This window comes from Acomys russatus, chromosome 22 (genome assembly GCF_903995435.1).
Source record: "Acomys russatus chromosome 22, mAcoRus1.1, whole genome shotgun sequence".
Lineage (NCBI taxonomy): Eukaryota > Metazoa > Chordata > Mammalia > Rodentia > Muridae > Acomys > Acomys russatus.
The window spans coordinates 26,542,496-26,565,068 of NC_067158.1; the positions used below are offsets into that span (position 1 = coordinate 26,542,496).

The window sequence follows — 22,573 nt, forward strand, 5'->3', positions numbered from 1 at the left end:
ACTACATGTGTGCCTGGTGCCCACAGGGCTATAAAAGGGCATTGGATTCCGTAGACCTAGGGTTACAGGCAGTTGTGAACTGACTGGCATGGGTGCCGGGAACTGAACTTGAGTCATTCGGAGGAGCAGCCTACACTCTTAGCAGAACCACCTCTTCAGACCTCTATTACGTTACTGTTACTGCCGTGTGGGCATTCTTGCCCGTGTCCAGGCGTAGATGTTGGGCTTCTTGACTATGGCTCCCAAACACTTGTAGAGGTGGCTCATTGTGGCTAATGTTTATATTTCCTTAATTATAAAGATTTGTGTTGTCTCCTTGCTGGTGCATCAGCTCATAGCTTCATAGCTTTTGCCTGTGTTTCTTCTAGGTTGTCTTTTCTGGGTTGGCAGGACTGTCGATGCTGGCTATTTGGTAGTAGAAACATTTCCAGACACACATGCACTCACACACATACATACACACCCCAGCCTGTGGCTTGCTTCCTTTCACTTCCTTCATGTGGTTTTGAGTGCCTAGAAGTTTCTAGCCTTCATTTACACACACACACACACACACACACACACACACACACACACACACACATACACACACAGACACACACACAATCTGTGTCTTAAGTAGTAAAATCCTACTACCTTAGGTCAGATTTTCTTCTTTTTCACAATTTTTTTAGAGTCAAGTGTGCATGTGTGGGGGGGTATATGTATGCATGTGCACATGTGTACAGGGTAGTCTGGTCTGTGTGTATGTGGAGGTCAGAAGTTGATGTTGAGTTGTCTTTAATAGCTTCTCTACCATATGCTTTTGAGACCAGAGTTTCTCACTGAACCAAGGCTTGCTGCTTCAGCTAGACCAGCAGGCCAGTAGGCCCCAGTGTCTTCCTGTTTGGTAGGAATACAAGCACATAGCCAACTTTTTGTTGGTTTGTTTCTTTTTTGTTTTTTCAAGACAGGATTTCTCTGTGTAGTTCCTGGAACTTGCTCTGTAGACTAGGCTGGCCTTGACTACATAGAGATCTGCCTACCTCTGCCTTCTGAATGCTGGCATTTAAGGGTGCACCACCAACACCTGGCCTGCTTATTTCTTTAATATTTATTGTATTGTGTTGAATTATGTGCATGTGTTTGTGTGTGGGCATATGTATATGAATGCGGGTACACGCAGAGGCCAGAGGCAGTATGCCCCCTGGGTCTGGAGCTGTAAGTGTTAGGGATCCAAGCTCAGGTCCTCACACTTGCGCGGCAAGCACTTGATCCGTTAAGCCATCCCCCAGCCACAGCGACGACTTTGTGAGTAGGATCTGGTGAAGGCTGATTGTGGAAGACATTGTTGTATCCGCCCGTCTATCTCAGTAACACCCCAGCATAGACTGCATCCTCTGATGTGCATGGCTTTCTTCCTTGGTGGTTTGTTCCTCTGTGGTCAGTTTACTGTGGCTTCAGGATGTCTCTGTGTCTGTAGGGAAAGACCCTACTTGTATTCCTGTTCTTGCTTAATCAACACCCCCAAAACAACTTAGTATAACTTCAGGATGTCTCTGTCTCTATAGGGCAGAGCTTACCTTATGCTTCACTCTTTTATGTAGATGTTACACTCAGTTTTTTTATTTTTATTTTTATTTTTATTTTGGTTTTTTGAGGCAGGGTTTCTCTGTGTAGTGTTGGCTGTCCTGGACTCACTTTGTAGACCAGGCTGGCCTCGAACTCACAGCGATCTGCCTGCCTCTGCCTCCCGAGTGCTGGGATTAAAGGTGCGTGCCACCATGCCCACTACACTCAGTTTTAAAATTTCCTAAAATACTATTAGTTGTTTTCATGGCAATTGTATTTTCATGTGTAGATCAATTGGAAGAATTGATGATTTAACCTGTCAAGCTTTCCTAACGTGAGCATAACATCTCCCCATGTTTTCTCTATTTTCTTTCTTAAAATAGAAGAACAGAAAACAGATACTCCAAACCCAGCTGTCCATTGGTAGAAGTGATGCAGTGTTTTTAGGCTTTTGAAATAAATCTTTAAAAATTTTTTTCCTGATGGTGTTTGGGATTGTTCTGTGGCGTTCTTCAGATGGAAGAGAATGCAGAGTGATAAACTTTGCCCTGCTGAGCTCAAAAGCGTGCAAAGGAAGGGACTTGAATTCTGTTGTTTGGGGTGCTGACTGGTGGATGTGGAGCACAGCAGTATAGATGATATGAGGGTGAAAGAGAAATTCTGGCCTGAAGTTTTTGATATTTTGCAATAAAAAGTCCCAGGTTAGCCTCCCTTCATCTCAGTGTCAGCCTACTGTTACCCTCAGGGAACATGTGATTTTCAAAGATGACTTCGTCCAATGCTTGGGGTCAGCATCTGTGTGTACTGATACCTTGGGGAACTCATGGCATTATTTTCACATATGCATTATGATATTAGGTTCATCCCACTCTGTGAAAAGTACATCCCTCATTTAGGCTGGTGTTGGCGCCTCTGAGGAGCCTGGCGTCCTAGGAATCCCATGTAGTTTAACTGAAGCTCAGGTGTCATTGGGTTTTGCTTCTATCAGACCACAGCTTTTCAGGATGAATTAGCAGGGGCTTCGGGTCCTGCCCCAGGTTCCTGCCTTCAGTGATCCTCTACAGTGTGGACGTGTGAGTCAAACCAACCCTTTCTTCCCCACCTTGCTTTGGCCATAGTGTTTATCATAGCAATAGAAACCCTGATCAAGGTGGACTGTAACCCGAAACTGCGCTGAAATAAACCCTTCTCCCCTTAAGTTGCTTGTGTTATTTTATCACAGTGACCAGCAGTGATAGTCACCACAGTGACTAGACGACATTGGTTCCAAGAGTGGGGTAGTTGCTGTGATAAACCTCATCATGACCATTAGCTTTTAAGCCTTTAAAAAAGTGTTTTTTGGAGGAATGTGGAAAAGTTATAAGTTTGGGCTTAAAGAAGCCATCAGATGCTGTATAAAGAGTTTAATGGGCTGAGGCAAGACTGGAGTGCTGAGAGAAGCATGGCAGCAGGCGCCCGGCTCATGAGGGCTCAGGAGGATCAGGGTCTAGCAGGAACTGGGATGGGGCAATTCCTGTGACTTTTTTTTTTAAGCCAAGAATTTGGCTGCATTTTTTCCTGTCTTGTGAAAATGTGAGTAGGATTAAGTTTGAAGGTGATGAACTGATTGTTCGGAGGAGACTCAAGGCAGGATGGTACTCAGGCTGATTAAGTTTGAAGGTGATGAACTGATTGTTCGGAGGAGACTCAAGGCAGGATGGTACTCAGGCTGATTAAGTTTGAAGGTGATGAACTGATTGTTCGGAGGAGACTCAAGGCAGGATGGTACTCAGGCTGATGCGGAAGAAGCGGCTGCAAGTGGGAAAGGGATCAGCATCAGTGTTAAGAAGCCTCCTGTGATGCACTGGGACGAGGGGAAGGCTGTCCCAAGAGTAGGGCTTCACCCGTGGAAAGCTTTAACCTGTACAGAAACAACTCATTTAAAGGAATGGAGCCTAACCTCCTGGCTCCTCAAGAGGAACTGCCTAGGAGAGTGTGTCCTCAGGGTCTGTGTCCATTGTGCTCAGAGGAGCCAGGCACTCTGTGGCAAGGTTGTACTTCCTGTGGAAAGGCCATTGTGTGATGCTATGAAGGTGAAACCCTGGGAGACTATAGGTGTGAGGACTGTAGGACATCTGCCAGGAAGGCAAGTGTGTCAGACGGAGCCAGCATAAGCCTAAGAGAGAAGCTGTAGGCACTGCAGGTGGCAGAACTCAAGGGGTCAGAGCTACCCTCGCTTTTTGGAGCTACACGATTATGCTCTAAATTTGAGATTGTGGACAGGAAGGTGTAGGATTTGATATTTCACCTGATGGATTTGAGTTTTATTGTGTGTGATCATTTTATTCCCTGGTTCCTTTTTTGAATAAACCGTGTTTATTCTGTTCTATTATGTTCAAAGTATTTTAGAGTTACTCATAGTTAGACTTGGGATTTGTTTGTTTGTTTGTTTGTTTGTTTGTTTGAGACAAGGTTTCTCTGTGTGGCCTTGGCTGTCCCAGACTCACTCTGTAGACCAGGCTGGCCTCGAACTCACAGCGATCCGCCTGCCTCTGCCTCCCAAGTATTGGAATTAAAGGTGTGCACCACCATACCTGGCTTAGACTTGAGATTTTTAAAGTTTTAGAATTTTTAAACACTATGGAGACTTTTAAAGTTGAACTGTACTTTATATTATGAAATAAGCATGTGACTTTGGGAGCAGGAGGATTATAACTTAAAGAGATGTGTTTGTGTGTCACCTTGACAAGAGGTGGGGATTTAAGACAGTATGTATGTATATGTGTATGTGGGGGGTGTTCATGTATACCACAGCATGTGTGTAGAGGTCAGAAGACAATTTGCTGGGGAATTAGTTCCCTGAACCCTCCATGTGGGTTCTGGGGATCAAACTCAGGTTGTTAGGCTTGGAAGCAGCAAATACCTGTACTTACTAAGCCACCCATCCACCTTGGTTTTTTTCTCTCAACAAACTTAGGCAATTACCTTCCTAAGTGTCTTTAATAGGCTTATTGTTTCATTAGAGTCATTCCTAGATGTTTTATATAATTTTGTTGCTATTATTAATGGTATCATCATAAATTATAAATGCCACCCATACATGAAAGTACTGTTGGGTTTTTCATATGGCTTTTTTTATACAGCTGTCTGAGTTTGGGAAGTTCCTTCTCTTCCTTTGTTAATATGATTCCTCCAATGGGTGTTCTAGCTTAGCTTTTCTTTCTTTCTGAGTGTTCTGTATCCATCGAATTGTGTGGGCTTCTTCCACTTCATTAGATTTTCAAATGTTAGACCACATCTGCATTCCCAAGATAACTCAGCTCAGCACAATGAGCTTTTCATGTGCTAGATTTGGTTTGCTAATATTTTTGTAGGATTTTAAAATCTGTGTTTGTAAGACTCTTCTGTAATTTTCCCCTTTTCTCATTGTCCTTGATTTTGGTAGCAATTTTTTGCCTTATAAAATTAATTACATTGTATCAAGTTAAGAGTGGAGTTTTTCTCCCTCTCTTTTTTCCCCCTTTCCTTTCCCTCCTTCCTTCTTTCTTTCTTTTTCTTTTTTTGTTATTTGAGATAGGGTGTGTGTGTGTGTGTGTGTGTGTGTGTGTGTGTGTGTGTGTGTGTGTGTGTATGTGACAGCTCTGGCTATCCTAAAACTCACTTCATAGACCTAGCTGGCCTCGAACTTATAGATACACCTGCCTCTGCCTCCCAAATGCAGAGATTAAAGGTGTGTACCACTCTTTTTCTCTACAGGCCTTCTGTCCCTGTAGAGAAAAAAGGTGGCACACACTAAACTCCTACGACAAGCGGGAGACCTAAGTCAGGGTAGGCTCCTGGGAGGATATGAAGGGGACTCTAGCAGAGATTTCTACTGGCAGGGGTCATAGATATTGAAGAGGATTCACCCTAACTAGAGGACTCCTAGTCGAGGGAGGGAAACACCAACTCACTCACAAAAACTTGGACTCTAAGTTTGTCCTGCCTACAAGATGTGCAGGGATAAAGATAGAGCAGATAGAGCAGAGATTGAGGGAATGAATGTCCAACCAATGCCTGGCCCAACCCAAGACCCACCCCATGGGAGGGAGCCAACCCGACACTATTAGCAATACTCTGCTGTGCTTTCAGACAGGATCCTAGCAGAGTTGTCTTCTGAGAGGCTCCACCCAGCAGCGCTTTGAAACAAATGCTGAGACTCACAGCCAAACATAGGGAATCTTGTGAAAAAGAGGGGGGAAGGAGAAGAGGACTTGGAGGTGACAGGAGCACCACAAGAAGACCAGCAGAACCAACTAACCAGAACCCAGAGGGACTTGCTGAAACTAAAGCACCAACCAAGGACCATACATGGACTGAACTTAGCCCCTCCACACAGATGTAGCCAATAGGCAGCTCAGACTTCATGTAGGTCCTCTAGTTATGGGAGCAGGGGCTGTCTCTCACATGGACTATGTTGTCAGCTTTTTGATCACTTCCCCCTGGTGAGGCTGCCTCACCAGGCCACAGGGGAAGAGCGCATGCTCAGTCCTGATGAGCTGGCGTGGATGGGAAGGAGGGCTCCCCGTTTCCCAGCACTAGGGAGTGGGAATGAGGAGAGAGGGAGGGAGAGTGGGACGGGACGGGAGGAGAGGAGGGGTGGGGTTACAACCAGGGTGCAAAGTGAATAAACAAACAAAAAGAAAGGTTGGAAGGTGGGAGGAGAAAAAGAAAAGTTGTGTGCCACCACACCAGGCTTTCCTCCCCTTTTCCCTGTGTTAACTTTCACCCCTTTTCAGTTCTAGAAATTAGACTCAGGGTCTTGCATATGCCAGGCAAGGGCTCCCCAGCTTAGGCACATCATCCCCAGCTCTTGGTTCTTTTATTAAACAAATCAGCAAAACCATCAAGTTAAACCAGTGACACCAGCTTTGGCTAAGTAAGCACTCTCTTTTATTTAAACTTTTCCACTTCTGTTCAAGACAGATAATTAGATCTTTTTCCCAACTCAATCTGAGACCCTTCTGTTGGCACATGTGTGAGATACAAGGATCCAAAGATGTGGTCATCAAGAGTGGGAGGAGAGGTGAGGTCGGGCTCCTGGAAGGCACCAGGCTTCTCTTTCACTCTTGGCCTTTTGTTTGTTTTCAAGGTTGTGTGGTTTGTTTCTTCAGTCCCTTCTTTTGCTTCTTGGTGTAGCAGTTCATATTTTATTTTCTCCTTTAAAAGTTCTTGGCCTTGCCTGACAGATATTTGTTGGGCTCCTAGAATATTTGCTAACTGATGTAATTTGCCATCATGCTTAAATGTGTTTCCCTGTGTAGTTGCCTTTTCCTTTCTTTAGTAGAACACCTGGACCTTTCTCCTTCTCAGAAACATCATCACGATGAGGAGGAGTAGATTCTTCAGCAATGTATGCAGGAAATGCGCTCTAGGGCTGAAGGGAGGCCTCATTTGGAAAAGTACTTCCGATCCCCAAAATTCAGTTCTAGCAGTGATGAGGTGGGCATTGAGAATAGAGAGACCCCTTGGGCTTGCTGGCCAGTCTGCCTAGCTAACTTTGTGAAGTTTTGGGCCAATGGCAGACCCTCTCTGCCTCAGTTAGGGTTTCTATTTTTGTGATAAGACAAAAGGCACGATCGAAAGCAACTTGTCTAGCTTACAACACTCAGGTCGCACTCCATCACTGAGGGAAGTCAGGGCAAGAACTCAAGGCAGGAACCTGGAGGTAGGAACTGAAACAGAGTCCATGGAGGGTGCTTCTTACTAGCTTGCTTTTAGAGCTTGGTCAGCCTGCTTTCTTATAGCATCTAGGACCAGCAGTCAATGGGTGGTACTGCCCACAGTGAGCTGGGCCCACCCACAGTCAATAATCAATCTGAAAATGTCCCACAGACTTTCCCTCAGGCCGATTTGGTAGAGCATTTTCTCAATTGAGGTTTTTCTTCCAAAGTGACTCTAGTTTGTGCCAAGTTGACATAAAACTAGCCTCAAGCAAAAAGTGGAGGAAGTTGCTGACAGCTGAATTGCTCTCTTGATCTCTGCATATGTGCACATACATGTGCATATGTGCACACATGTATAACACAAACACATAGTCACAGACCACAGCACAGTTATCCTTGTTCAGTTTTGTGTCTGACACAGAGGTTGGTGATTCTAAGGCTGTTTTGACTTCGGTTTTGGATTCTTCACATTTAGCTTTTTTGTAACATATTAACGAGGGCACAGTTCTAGCTGTACCCCAGTCCTAAGCCCCTCTGTGGGCTGCACTCTCTTCTTGCTCCTCAGCCATGTGCTGTCAGGCTTTGTCTCCAGGGCAAAGCAGGACAGGGATGCCACAATAGTAATGCTTCACATGAGAAAATCCTTAGCACCTTAATGCTGGTCTCCAGGCAGGTAATCCTCAAAACAGCAGTGCAGCACACCTCAGCCCATTTGAATGACCACAGTCGAAAGTGGAGAGTACCAGGTCACGGCTAGGACTGCTGAAATTAGAGCTGTGGGTACTGCTGGTGGGAATCTACAGCGATTACACTTCTTGTATAACCAAAGAGTTGAAAGTGGAGGGAGACTAAGCCAGGCTGTGGTGCACGCCTTTGATCCTAGCACTCAGGAGGCAGAGGCAAGCAGATCTCATAAGTTCAAGGCCAGCTTGGTCTACAAAGTGAGTCCAGGATAGCCAAGGCTACACAGAGAAACCCTATCTCAAGAGAAAAAAATAAATAAATAAAAGAAAGTCCATGTGTGCTGGACCTAAGCTCTGTCAGATCTGTTTGGACGTTCACTCCATCTCAGGGCCACTTTCCCATGGTGTTGATTGAGTTCTTCAATAAACACAAGTTTTGCATTTTGGCCAATGAGACAAGCTAGTAACAAAAACATAAGGATGTAGTGATTCTGCTTATATGAGGTCCCCGAGTGGCAATTATCAGATAGGAACGACAGGCATGGAGACAGTTTCCATGTGGGATGGTGAGGAAGTGCTGGCCGTGGATGGGATGACGGCTACCAACACTTGTGTCCTTAGCACTGCTGAGTGATGATGGTGGTACAGTTTATGTTACTAATGTCTGAGGACAGTGTGCCTCTGTATGGGCAGTCTGAGTGATGTAGGGCCAGCTCCGTGAACCAGTGAGTATACTGAGGTGACTTAGAGAGCATTGGCAGCATTGGCAAGTGGTTGCTGCAGGACTGTGGGCATTTGACAAGCCCGGTATAGTGAGGACTCATGAAAGCTGCATCTTGGGAGCTCCTCTCGTGTAACAATAGCTCCTCGCTTCTGCAGCCTTGGGTGTCAGGAGGCTTTGTAAGTGCTTCCAACTTCTAAGCCTTCCAAGCTAGCCACCCTGCCTGCTTGCTTGCACTCTTGCTCTCCCCTGCCTTTCTAAAATGTGTGTGTGTGTGTTTGTGTGTGTGTGTGTGTGCTCCATGTGTCTGAGGGGTGCCCATGGAGGCCAGAAGAGGGTATAGTCTCCCCTGGAACCAGTTATAGATGGTTGCGATCCAGCTTATGTGGGACCTGGAAGAGCAGCAAATGCTCTTAACTGTGGGGCCATCTCTCCAGACCACAGGCCTGGCTCTGTTAGCTTCCCAAGTCCTGTACATTTTCTTAACTTCCTAAGTCTTCTGAGCCTCCCAGGAGGGGATGTTTGAATTGGGAGGAAATAGCAGCACAACAGTGTCATTTCCTGGAGGAAGAAGCACAAGCCTGTTGCTGGAATGATCTTCAGATACTGGCGAGGGGGGGGTCCTTAGCTTCTTAAAGCGAGTATAGATGACATGGAGGCACAGGTGCGATGAGGACGGCCTTCATGCAGACTCCCTCCTCACACTTTCAGCCAGTACTATCGATCCGTCTCTGGGACAGGCTATCTGTATGCAGTTTGGGAAAGCAGGGCGGGCCTTATCATCTAGGATACACAGTTGGTAGCTAGCAGCAGATAGCCAAAGATCCTGTGGGGACTCTGCACGTTTTGTGGTAAATATTTCAATTAAAGTACCATACAGTGACTGCAAGTGACTCTTCCTCCAGTGCTGCTGGGCTTGGCTTTTCCTTCAGGGGAGCACAAAAGGCAGAACTGATAGTCTCTTTCCAGGAGGGTAACCTAACATATCTATTTCTTCGTGTTTAGAGTTCAAAATTGGGGCGAGGAGTTGCCCTGGCCCAGACTTCTCAGCGCACCTCGGCTCGCAGATCCTTCGGAAGGTCCAGGAGGTTCAGCATCACTCGCTCCCTCGACGATCTGGAGGTAGGTTGATGTGCTCTGCTGACCACTGTGGGCTTTGGCCTCTCTCTCTCCCCTCTGTTCCCATCCAAAGATTTGTACCTATGCTACTGGGAGCCCACTGACTCTCCCCCTCAGCAGGAGCTTCCAGAGCACATGCTAGACTTTTCCTATCCCTCAAAGTACCTGAGTAACCTGGACCCCCACACTGAGGAACCTGGTCAGATGTTTAATCCTTTGGGACAATTGAAGTAGGACTGAGCCCTGCCCTTCCTAAAGACCTGATCAGCCCAGATCAAAGGCTATTTTTAAGAATAGATTGTATTCTTGAGGAAGTTTTAGATTTAAAGAAAACTATAGAACAGAGGGGCTGGAGAGATGGCTCAGTGGTTAAGAGCACTGGCTGCTGAGTACCTGGGTTCAGTTCCCAGCACTCACATGGCACGTCACACTGTCTCACTGTCCGTACCTCTAGCTCCAGGGGATTGGACACTCTTACACAGACATGTGTGCAGGCACAGTACCAATGCACATAAAGTGAAAAGTAAAGCTAAATAAATCATTTAAAAAAAAAAAAAAGCTAGAGCAAAAAGTATGGCTCCAATGTCACCATGTGATGACTGAGTACTTGTCACATGCAGGGAGCAGTGTGGCTGCATTGCTGTTAATGACAGAGCAATGGCATTGACAGGAGGGGCCTCCTCCATGTGTAAGCACATGTGCCATGCCATGCAGCACTAGCCCACACAGCACGTACAGAACATTGACAGCACCCCAGGGTCCTCTGTGCCCTTCCTGTCCCCTCCCTGAGCCCTTGGTACCCACTTCGCCGACTTTGATTCTGAGTTCTGACAGATACAGTTATCTTCCGTGCCTTATTCTGACACTTTACAATGCAGTCCATTTGCTCTAAAGGTTTATGTTGTGGTTCTGTGTGGCATGGGAGTATAAATTGTAGCAGTTAGACTCCTCTGTGCTGATGGACACTCTGGGGAAGATGACGCATCTGTTCTGAAGAGGCTGTGTAAGTTTTCTTGTACACATTTTCTCCTGCACACACGTGTGATGGTGCTAGAATCTTTCTGTAAGTGGGAGAGCTTAGTGGCAGGTGTCCATTCATGCCCCATTTGGCAAGGTGACAGTGAGGACCAGTGCCAAGCTGTTCCATGGTGTGGAAGAGAAAAAGCATCAGACGAGGGGCTGTGACGCAAGGTCCAGCTGGGCGTCGGGACCTTGGTAGATTATGGCTAGTCTGCTTCCAGGCAAGGTTTCCTGCCAGGGGTGTTCATGTCTGTGCTTGTGTGAGAAGAAGGCCTCAGTGGGCCTGAGCCCTGAGCACGTTTATAGCTTCATGGTGGAGGTTTGAGAAACCACTGTTAAGGTTTAGTCTACTGTTTTGTTTCCTTTCATCTCCAGGAATGTACTGGGTCTTCCTGCTGGCCAGCAACTGGAGTCTTGCTGTTGTCTGCAGTTAGAAGTAAGCCAGGCCTGGTCTCCAAGCCTCTCCCTTCTGTCTTCAGAGTAGCTGATAAGCTCCTGCTGCAGCCTTCTGAGGGCAAAGATTGCAGACCTAGGCCAGCACGTCTTATGATATGGCCACTTTACAGATAGGAAGCCCAGGTGCAGACCATGCAATACTTCTTGGGCCACATAGCAGTGAAGCTGTGGCTTTTCATCCTGTGGGTAGCTTTTTATTTAATCTTCCCGTATTTATGCTAACGAGTTCAAAGTGCACAAGCTATAAATAACCCTGGCAACTTGGGGAGCTGTGGAGTCTGGGTGCAGCTGGGCCTGGTGACCAGGGCTGCTACAGAGTGCAGCAGAGTGCTGGAATGTCACCCTGATGGCTAGATAGGACACATGTGTCCAAACAACTGTCTGTGGTCAGCAGGCAGCAGGCAGCAGGCAGCTGGGACTGAAACTGCCACATGGGATGATGTATGGTGCTGTCCCTGTTGCCATGTGCTACTCTGTTCCTGCACTCTCAGGCTAGTGCTGGAGTTGGCCTCGTCCTTCTAAGGACTTGACTGGTGGGTTTGGGGTGTTCTGTGGTGGATGCAGTCATGTGGGGCAAGGCGTTCATGCTCTTATTCACTTCTGCCTTTCTGGGGCCTTCCTCCCTTCCATTTCTTCCAGCCTCATCACCTGCCTTGCTCATAAGCCTGTGCATAATCTTACCTGGGCTTATCCTTTTCCTACATGCAAGTGTGGCCAGGCAATCGTGCCACAATCTGATGTTTCTGGACCCCTGCTTTTGATCCCCTCCATCCTGAACCCACCTGTTTGCTTCTCCATCTCATCCACTGTCCCCACACTCACTGGTTACAAGCACTTCCCTGTGTGGCCCTAGGCATGGGACCTTGGCTGCTAGTGACATGGGCTCTGCAGCCTGCTCCTCCCTGGATGGGTGTGTCCATGCTGTCTCTCCTGGATTGCTGCTGGGTTTGCCCTAGGAAAGGACTAGTATCACACTTGTGATGGACAGTTTGATGCCTGGAAACTAACCATTGTCCCATGGAGAAACTTTGTGTCTATCTGACCCAGCAGCAGTGGGAGCTACTTTTTAGCAGCAGGAAGCTGCAGTGGCAACACATAGTGCAGGAAGATCTGAGCCGTGTGCCCAAAGGACAGGCAGTCTGCATCTAGAGCCCAGGCAGGCCTCCAGATTTTGGCTGCTTTGTGATTGGTGAGGGGTCTATGCTAATGACTTGTCTCTCCCTAGGAAGGGACATCCAACTTCTGACCACTGTGCTGATAGGCAGCCCTGAGTACAGGCCCGTCTCCTGCCCTCCCAGGTTCCAGTGCTGCGCCAAGGCCCATGTACCTGTGCTTGACCGTATCATGAGCCCTGTAGTGTCCGGACGATCCAGGGGCTCAGGTTCTCTGACTGCGTGTGACAGAGTGCGAGCATTGATGTTGGACTGGAATAGTTGCACATGTTCCCAGGATGCTGTCTCCCAATACCCTGGGAAAAGCAATGTAAGGGAGAAAGGATTTGTTTTGGCTCACAGCCCAAGGTCATAATGGGTCTTCATAGCAGCGAAGTCAAGGTGTCAGGAGCTTGAGGCAGCTGGTCACATATAATCTGCTGTCAAGAAGCAGGGAATGACCAATGTGTACATGCTTAGCTGGCTTTCCCAATTTTATACAGTCCTGGATCTTCTGCAGGGAATGTCCTCACCATGACTAAGATGGGGTTCCCCCGCTGGCCAGTGGTGGCATAGGCCTTTGATCCTAAAACTCAGGAGGCAAAGGTAGGAGGGTCTCTGAGTTTGAGGCCACCTTGTTCTACAGAGCGAGTTCCAGGAAACAGGACAGCCAGGGCTACACAGAGAAGCACTGCCTCAAAAAGCCACCCCCCCGCCAAAAGAATGAGGCTCTCCACTTGAATTTCAGTTAACACAATCAGGATACTCCTCTACAGGTACACCCAGAGGCCCATCTCCCATGTGAGCCTAGACTCTGCGAATTTGAGCACCTGGGAGAGCTGAGGACCTGCTGCTGCTGACATTGCTTTGGCATCTGAAGGATCTTCTTAATTGTTTCCTGATCTTTCCCTTAATTAGGGATTTCCAGTTTGAGAAGTGGCTTACGTTTGCAAGTTGAACAGAATCATGACTTGACTTGGCCTCCTGATCATCTGCTTTGATTTCTTTTGTATTGATTAAGCAATACCCTTGGTAGCTTCCAGCCAGCGGGGGCCCAGGAACCCCTTGCTCTGCCCTCTGTGAGGGAAGTGTACTGGAGCCAAGGATTCGGCTCCTAGCTGAGTCTCTGGAAGGACCACCTGCCCTTAGGCTGCAGGCATGGGATGGTGCTGAACTTAAGTCCTACCTCTTCCACCTTTTGCTATAATTGTACTCAGTTCCTCTAGACACATTAGTCTCTTTCCCCGCATGGTGTGGCCTGGCGCTTAGCGCTTTCTTAACATGCCCTCTTGGAAGGTTGCTAAGCACATGCTGGACCATAAAGCCAGTCTCAGAAGAATGACAAATATGCACAGCCTGTTCTTGCCTCAGTGAGGGCAGACTAGAAACAGCAGCACCATCAGCTCAGTGAGCTGTGCCTTGTTAACCCATCCAATTCACAGAAGAAACCCGCACGGATATTAGGAAGTGTTTTGAACTGAAAGGAGATGAAAATATTACCTGCCTGAACATGCAGGCTGTGGCTAAACTGTTGTTAGGTTTGACTCTGAAATGCACCTATAGGCTCATGTGTTGAATGCTTGGTGCTTAGCCGCTAGCACTACTTTGGGAAGCAGTTGGAGGCCCCGTCAGACAGGGTAGGGGGGCCTAGATGTGCTCTTGGAAGGTTATACTGGCTCTGGTTCCTCCCTTGCTCTCTCATTCCTGGCTTATTACCATGTGAACAGCCTCTGACACACATTACTGCCACCGTGAACCTCAACCACACCATGCCCACCGTGATGGGCTACAACCCTATGCCACTGCACCAAGGAGTCTTCCTCCCCAATGTAGCTCTGTCACAGTGACACAAAACACCAACCAGTGATAACTTTCTTATAGTTTCTTTTTCTGTGTGTGTGTGTGTGTGTGTGTGCGCGCGCGCATGTGCGCGCGTGCACTTGTTCAGGTTAGTGTATACATACATACATGCAGGTGGAGCTCAAAGGTTGGCATCAGGGATCTTTCTTGGTCTGCTTCCACTTTATACTTGAGGCAAGTTTTCTCACTGAACCTGTAGCTCACTTAGCCTGCCAGGCTGGCTGGCCAGTGAGCCTCAGGGAGCAGCTTGTCTCTGCCCCCCAAGTGCACCATGCCTCAGCCTTTGTGTAGGTGCTGTAATCTGAACTCAGGGCCTCATGCTTGTGTGCCAGGCCTGTATAGTCTGGGTCACCTCCTCAGCCTGAACAGTGTAAACAAGGAAAGTGGAATGTCATCTCAGGTTGGATAAGAGCCACAGAATGGGATCACAGGGAGCAGAAACTGGGCGGTAATCAAGGTTCAAGCAGCAGCTAATCCCACAGTAGGTAAAGGGAGTGCTCACTCTCAGCTGATGTTTATGAGGCCACTACAACCTTGGAACTAAAAACTGAGGAGAAAGAAAGCTTGGAAGGTTGGCTAACACTAGATGTGAGAATCCTAAGGAAGATATTAGCAATCTGAGTGCAGCAATTTTTATTTAGGGAAACATTGTTGGTATTTAAAATATTAGTCATCCCCACATCCCGTGTGTGTAACTTAACACCTTAGCAGAGTAAGGTAGAAAAAGTTACACATTATCTCAACAGGCAGGAAAGGCATTTGGTATAATTCACTCTCCATATATGGTGAACAAAAGTTAACAACATAAGAATGAAAAGGAGCATCCCGAGTCCCACAACGTTCTCAGAATTGCCCGAGACGCACATTATACTAAGCTTTCCTGAGGCCAGGGACAAATCACCGGCGTCTACAGCTACTTTCCATTAAAATTTTTACTGTTGGTGTTGATGTGATAAAAACAACAGACATGTGAAATGCTTACAAAACATAAGTGAAAATGTTACTATTTTCAAGTGATTAAAAAATTATAAGAGAAAATCTCAAGTGTAGATTAACAAGGTTGCTGGATACATGGACACTACACATGTATCACATGAACACAGCTAGAAAAGGACTCATTGTGATGCATTCTCTTTTTTTCTTTTCTTTTTTGAGACAGGGTTTCTCTGTGTTACCCTGGCTGTCCTGGACTCACTTTGTAGACCAGGCTGGCTTTGAACTCAGCAATCTGCCTGCCTCTGCCTCCCTGAGTGCTGAGATTACATGTGTGCACTACCACGCCTGGCTGCATTCTTTTTTTAAGTTTAAATGGACATATAGTTGTATATATTTGTCATGGACAACATCTTGTTTTGAAATATTAATCAATATATGTAACCACATATAATAATTGTGTATGCATGTATGTGTGAACATTTAGCATCAATTTTATTGATACTTTTTAGGAGTACAGTCTGTTGTGGTTTGCTATACTCACCATGTAGTTTAAAAAACATCCTGGATCAGCAGGATAGCTCAGCAGGTAAAGGTGCTTGCTGTTAAGCCTGGAAACCTGAGTTTGATCCCCGTCCTCTGACCTCCACATGTGTGCTGTGGCACACACACACATTTTAAAACTTAAAAAAATATATAAATGTTTTTGTAAATGTAATTTTGTGTCCTTTAACTAGCACTCTAACACTACCCCTGAACTGCATGAGCCTCTGGTAGCCGCCATCTTGCCTCTGCTTTTGTGCAGTCAGCGCTTTTAGGCCTTGCAGGATTAAGCTCATCAGGCTTTGCCTTGCTGTTTGTTTCACTTAATGTAAAACCCTCTGGGTTGCTCTGTGCTGTTGTGGCTCAATGCAGTTTTAATCAAAATCCCAGCAGGTGTTTATTGAACTTAAATTATTTTTATAAAAACGCCATGAAAATACAAAGGGCCAAGAAGAGAAAAGATCTGTATTTAAAATTTCTATTGTGGGGAAAATACGCATGATGAAGTTTACCATTTTAGCACTTTTCAAGTTGTGGTTTGGATTTGAAATGTCGTCACAAGCTTGTGTGTTTAAGGTTTTATCTTTATCTTAAGAGGCACTGCACTCTAGTGGGCGGGGCTTAGCTGGAGGAGTAGATCACCTGTAGGGTGGGTCCTTAGGAGCTCTTTCTTGTCCCTTCTGTCTGTCCCTCCCTTCTTCTTTTTCTCCCTCCCTCTCTTGCTCTCTCAATCTCACCCTCTCTTTCTTTCTCTCCCTCTTGGCTCTTTCTCGCTCTTCTCCTTCTGGCCACTGTGAAGTGAACAGCTTTGTCCCTCCATACCCTTCTGCCATTTGTTCTCTCTCACTGATCTAGAAAGCATTGCATCCAGTGTCCATGAACGGAAACCTCTGAAATTGTGAACCCAAATCAATCTCCCCATCTTCAACTTGGTGCCATGGTTATGTGTTTGTCCCAGTGCTGGTGGCTTCTCTGTGTGGACCTGAGGATGCATGGACATAGCTTGGACATAGCTAGGATCAGACTCTGCAGGTATGGCTGAGCAGATGGGTGAGATGAAGGCCAGAGGGAGGAGGGGAGTGGTCTGGGAAGACTGGTCTCAACTTTAAGGAAAAAGGGAATGAGAGTTGGTGGGAAGGAAGCTGGGCCTTGGAGCGCATCTGAGGGCTGCACTGGAGTCACTTCCGTACATGCCCAGTGTTCCTCTCCTCCGGAGGCAGCTGTGGGGAGAAGCGTGAGGTCATCTGGCAGAGTAAATGGGGTGAGTTGGGGCTCCAGCCTGGTAAAGGGTGGATAGGAGTGGGCCTGCAGACCTCCTAGGAGCTGAAGGCGGGGGCTGCTCTTTTTCTTGACTGCTCTGTGTTAAACCTTGGAGTATACAGTGTGAGTGTGCCCTTGTCCTGTAAAGGAATCTGGAAGTCATGGCTCTCTTTCTCTTCTTGCCCTATTTCTCAGTCCTGTACTTACGGCATCAATCATTCTCACAGTTGGAGCAGGTTTGGTCCTGACAACTGACCAGTGACTGAGAGAGTTGAACGTTTTGTGCTGTCCCAAGTGATGGGAGGTTGCAGGACCAGCCATGGGAAGAAAGCTGCACTGAGACTCCAGTGGAGCCTGAGGCTCAGGGAAGGCATAGGCCTCCCAGGGGAAGCCTGTGCCCCATAAAACTGTGTATGTGTGGGTATTTCCAGTTCTCCTTGACTCTATCACCCATGATCTGAAATGTGATATTCTCTGGCTCTGGAGAGGGACAGGAACCACCTTCCATTGAAAACCATAGTTCTTTGTTCACTGGGGAAGTAAGAGGCATTGCTCACACCAGATTTAGTCTTGTAGCTGTTGTGGAGCTACTGCAAGTATGAGGAACGCCTTGCCATCCTCCAAGGCCTGGTTTTTGTCACACGGACATTAGTGCCCATAGCAGTTACCACACCATGAGGTCTCCTGGCTGTCTACTTGCTTTGTCCTGAGTGCACCCTTGAAGCCATGCTGAGCTTTTTTGTTTTTGTTTTTTGTTTTGTGTTTTTTATTTTTTGAGACAGGATTTCTCTGTGTAACAGCTCTAGCTGTCCTGGAACTCTCTCTTTAGACCAGGCTGGCCTTGAACTCACAGAGATCCTCCTGCCTCTGACTCCCAAGTGCTGGGATTAAAGGCGTGCACCACCACCGCCTGGCTCCATGTTGAGCTTTTGATACCAGGCCTTTGGTGCATACTCAGGAGACACCAGTGTCTTTACTCCACATGGAGGTGGCAAAATTCCTGCAGGGCAGGAATATCAACACCTCATTCTTAACAAGCTAGAACCTAGGACAGGGTGCCAGGAGTACTGTGTCCAAGACTATAAGAAACTGCTAGGACATTGCCCTAGCAGGCAAGTCCTGATCACATGTTGGTCTGTTGTCCCTCTCAGGACACTGTAGGGACTGGTGGTAGGACTGGTCATCTGTCCTTCCAGTCTCCTCTCAGCCTACACTGTTCCTTTGTATGACACTGGTACTAAACTTCCCTCCCAGAGGGAGGTGTGAGTACTATGAAAACCCTCTCCCAGTGTTCCCAAGGCCAGATTACCCCCAAATTTACTTTGGAGAACCAGTGAGTTTACTGGGCTCTGTGCTAATTTTAGGTCAAGTTGACACAAGCTAAAGTAATCAGAGTGCAGGAAGCCTCCAGTGAGAAAACGCCTCCGACAGATTAAACTGTAGGAAGCCTGGTGGTTGGTGGTGATGGGGCACATTTTCTTGTTTAGTGCTTGATGGGGGAGGGCCTTGCCTGTTGTGGGTGGGGCCTCACCTGTTGTGGGTGGTGCATCCCTGGGCTGGTAGTCCTGGGTTCTGTAAGAAGACAGGCTGAGCAAGCCATGAGGTCAAGCGAGTAAGCAACACTTCTCCATGGTCTCTGTAGCTCCTGCCTTCAAGTTCCTGTCCTTTTCCTGTTCCTCCAAGTGCCTGTCCGGATTTCCTTTGATGATGAACAGTGAGTGATATGGAAGTGTAATCCAAATAAACCCTTTTTTCCCTTCCGAGAAGGGAAGTTGTTCTGGCCATGGTGCTTCATCATAGCAATAGGAACCTAAGACAGACTTCCTTACAGCATAGATGAGGGGCTAGTCACAGTTGCCCAACAGGCCACACGTAATGAGAATTCTAGAGTTTTGGTTTCTTTGAAAAGACACAGAAATACTATAAGAATATGTTTTTGTTTTAATTCCAGGTGTGAGGATATGGGGCTGCTTTGCAGCAGCTGACTGTGATTTGCCTCGTGCCCTAGCAGATAGGTTCTGTGATTGTGTGACATTTGGAATTCTGGGGGTATATAAATGCTAGGGCATTTGGTGTGTGGGTTGTTGGTTGGTTGTTGGTTGCTGTTGGTCAAGGTTTGTTAAGTAGTCTTGCACAAAGAAGAAACAAGAAGAAGCTGGGCATGGTGGTACACACCTTTAATCCTAGCACTCAGGAGGCAGAGGCAGGCGAATCGCTGTGAGTTCAAGGCCAGCCTGCTCTACAGTGAGTCCAGGACAGTCAAGGCTACACAGAGAAAAGAAACAACAAGAAGAAATTAGATATCCTGACAGCAAAGATTGAACTTGTCCCAGGGAGCTTGATGCCCCTAACCAGTAGGACGTAGTCTAATGATAACGTTGTCCCTTTTCTGACTGCTGACTTTATTCAGGGATCTCTTTTCTTTCCTCTCTATCCTTTTTTCTCTCCTACCCAGTATTAGGGGGTTGAAATGTTTTTTTGTTTGTTTCTATTTTTGTTTTTAAGGTGGAAGAGAAAGGAACAGGAACCCACCAAGTAATAAAAGGCTTGCTACAGCCATGCTTGGAAAGACTTTACCCAGCAAGGATGAGGGCTTCCTTCATAGTTCGTAGACGGCTCCCCTGATCTCCCCTTATCTCTGCTCCCCCAGCCTATACACTCTAGCTCCTCCCCAGGCTATGTGCAGTTAAGTAGCATACACACACCAGGTGGGATAAGACACTGGCTACCCAGGTAAGGGCTTGTGGCCCTCCCCACCCTCCACGAGAGGGGGTGGGCTGCAGCTGAATGCCACAGGACGGCTATGAGGCTTGGTTCTAAGGACAGTCACTCACACATAGGCAGTGATCTGCCCAGGAGACATCTTGAGCCCAGGGAACTGCTGTCCCCGTGCAGCAGACAGTGAACAAACAGCATGAGAAAAGGAGACTAAGCCAGGCTCTCTGGGGGAACAGCGGGGCGGGCCTATTTTGAGCTGAGGGCTTATGCCAAGCCTTCCATACTGAGAGGGAACCAGCCCCAAGGAACAAGGCGGTGTATCTGAAGGACAGGGAGGGTGGGCATGAAAGCTTGGATCTTGTTTCTGGTGTGATAAGTAAGCTTGTAGCAGGGAGCTGAGGGAGAGCAAATGCCCTTGCCTTGATGTGGATAGCCCAGGGCTCTCGCCTGTGATTGAGTTGGGCCCTGCCTGTGAGAGCTGACATACAGTCACCCTCTGGAAGTTTAGAGTGGCTGTGTTGAGAAGGGCCTTTGGACAACAAGTGGCAGCTAGGTAGGGGCCTGGTAACCAGCCTCGGGGACAGTGCAAGAGGGAAGGACCCACAGCCTAAATAGCCGTCTAGAGTTCAGGTGGCACTGTCCTGGGCTGGAGCCCCCAGAATGTAAGCTAGAGGAAGCTGCCATGTTTCCACGTGAAGGAAGGGCTGCAGCAATAGAAGCTGAGGACAGGGTGGATGTAGGGTGGTTTGTGGGTTTCTGAGAGCTGGAGCTGGTGCTCTGGGCTGGTGCTCAGTTACTGGCCACAGCCACATCACCCAGGCCTGTAGGGCAGCTGTCTTTGCATCACATTGGCACTGAGTGGCTCAGGCAGGATTGGGATAACTCGCAAAGCTGAGTATGTGTCCCCTCCGCCCTTCACAGAAAAGGCTTGCTGTTTCTTGCTCTGAGTTCCCTGTGACGGTCTAGGTAGAGCCTACAGGCCTACAGCACAGTGAAACCTTATCTGCCTCCCTGTGGCTCTGGCTTGTTCAACAGTCTGTTAAATAACTGAATGAACTAATATTGAGTCAGTGGATTTGTGTATGTGTATGTGCGTGCGCGCGCGCACGTGTGTGTGCATGCTTGTGCCACAGCATGAGTGTGGAGGTCAGAGGACAACTTGTGGGATTCAGTTCTGTCCTACTGTATGAGTTGCAAGGATCAATCCCATCAGGCTTGGTGGCATGTACCTTGGTTTGTTTTTTGAGACAGGATTTCACTGTGTAGCCTGGCTGGTTCCGAACCTGTAGCAGCTCCTTAGCAGAGCCTCTGCCTCTGGAGTGATAGGATTACAGGCGTTCACCATCACTCTTGGCCTCCACATTGATTCCTTCGGCTCCCACATTTCCCTATTCGTGGGCCAGGCCTGCTCATCCTGTGTACCTGATCTCCATCCCTGGATAAAGCCCCTCCTCCTTGACCTTCCAGTACTCAAGAGATATGTCCTCTGTTTTGGTGGCCCTGCAGAGCCCTGCACCAGGAGGAGCTGGTTTGGTCCCTTTTACCTTAGCTGGAGTTGCTGTGACACCATTCCTGTTTTTCAGGTACTGGCAATGGCAGGTTCTGGGCAGCAGGGGGCGCCAAAGTCACACTTTTGCTTCCACCAAAAGTAGTCCTGCGCTCCAGTGTTCATGTCGGAGGAGGAGGCCCTACAAGTAGTGGATGCTTTGATATTGTCTGCAGACCAGCCCGCTCTTCTTGCTTATCATAGTTGCAATTCCTAGCAAAGCATGGAAAAACCCCAAGGGCAGGACATGAGGGAAGGTGACTTCTTGACATTTGGTGCGTTTGGTTGCTTCCACCGCAGCGTCCCCTGGCCTCACAGGTAGCTATGGAACATGTCACCTTCTGTAGGATAGCTCTGCAGACAGCTCAAAATAAACTCTTTTCCTTATTTCTTTTTTAAAAAATATTTATTTATTTATTATGTATACAGTGCTCTGCCTGCATGTACACCTGCAGGCCAGAAGAGAGTACCAGATCTCATTGTAGATGGTTGTGAGCCACCATTGGTTTCTGGGAATTGAACTCAGGACCTCTGGAAGAGCAATCAGTGCTCTTAACTGCTGAGCCATCTCTCCAGTCCCTTTTCCGTATTTCTTAAATCCATCCTTTTCTGTTTCCTGGAGAATCTAGATTTAAAAACTGCCTAGTTTTCTCTTTCATACTCTTCTCTCTTCATTTTTATGGGAAGTTATTCACACAATAAGAGATGCACAGTAGGGGTTTTCTTTCCTGGAGTGTTTCCTCATTCAGTTACTCTTTACTGGGCCCCTTCCATTCCTACATACTATTTAGCTCTGGGGACACAGCAGCCAGCAGAACCTGAGGCCAGGTGTGGGCTGTAGAGAACACCAGGCTGGTGGGGGTTGGGCCTGCCCTGGCAACGTGAGCAAGGTGGGGAGGCCATAAGGGTCATAAGGCTATGCTCCCGTGTGCGGTGCTGGTATGTGGAGAGGACTAAGCCTGGCTGGTCTCTCCAGCTGTCCAGTGGGCAGTGCTTGGATGAAGAGGGGGAGCCCTCTGTCTGCATTGGAATTTTGGGAGCTCATCTGCCATGGGCTCTTACTTCTCCTTGGCCTACGTCTTCTGCTCACTTACAATGCTGTCACTTTCCTCTTGTGCTTGTAGTTCTGGGCAGCCTCTTGTACTCCAGTCCCCCTTTTCCAAGCGCTGGCTCTGGGACAAAGGTGGTGGAGAGGCAACTCTTGGGCTCTGTGCACACTGAGTAGGTAGTACTTCCTGTCTGCTCAGCTGACAGTGTTCTAGGTCCTCTTGCTTGAGTACTCTGCTATACCATGCCCAGTGCTGAGCCAATGAGCACTTGCTAATCTG

The 22,573-nt window shown here is 47.6% G+C and overlaps 1 protein-coding gene across 3 annotated transcripts in view; it reads left to right on the forward strand.

Annotated features, from left to right (window-relative positions):
- Rgs12 (regulator of G protein signaling 12) overlaps positions 1 to 22,573 on the forward strand; it is a 101,154-nt gene that overhangs the window by 23,881 nt on the left and 54,700 nt on the right. For all 3 annotated transcript variants that reach the window (XM_051165026.1, XM_051165025.1, XM_051165027.1), the window contains exon 3: positions 9,645 to 9,761. In XM_051165026.1, the coding sequence (XP_051020983.1) occupies positions 9,645 to 9,761 (117 nt within the window). The remainder of the gene's footprint in view (positions 1 to 9,644; positions 9,762 to 22,573) is intronic.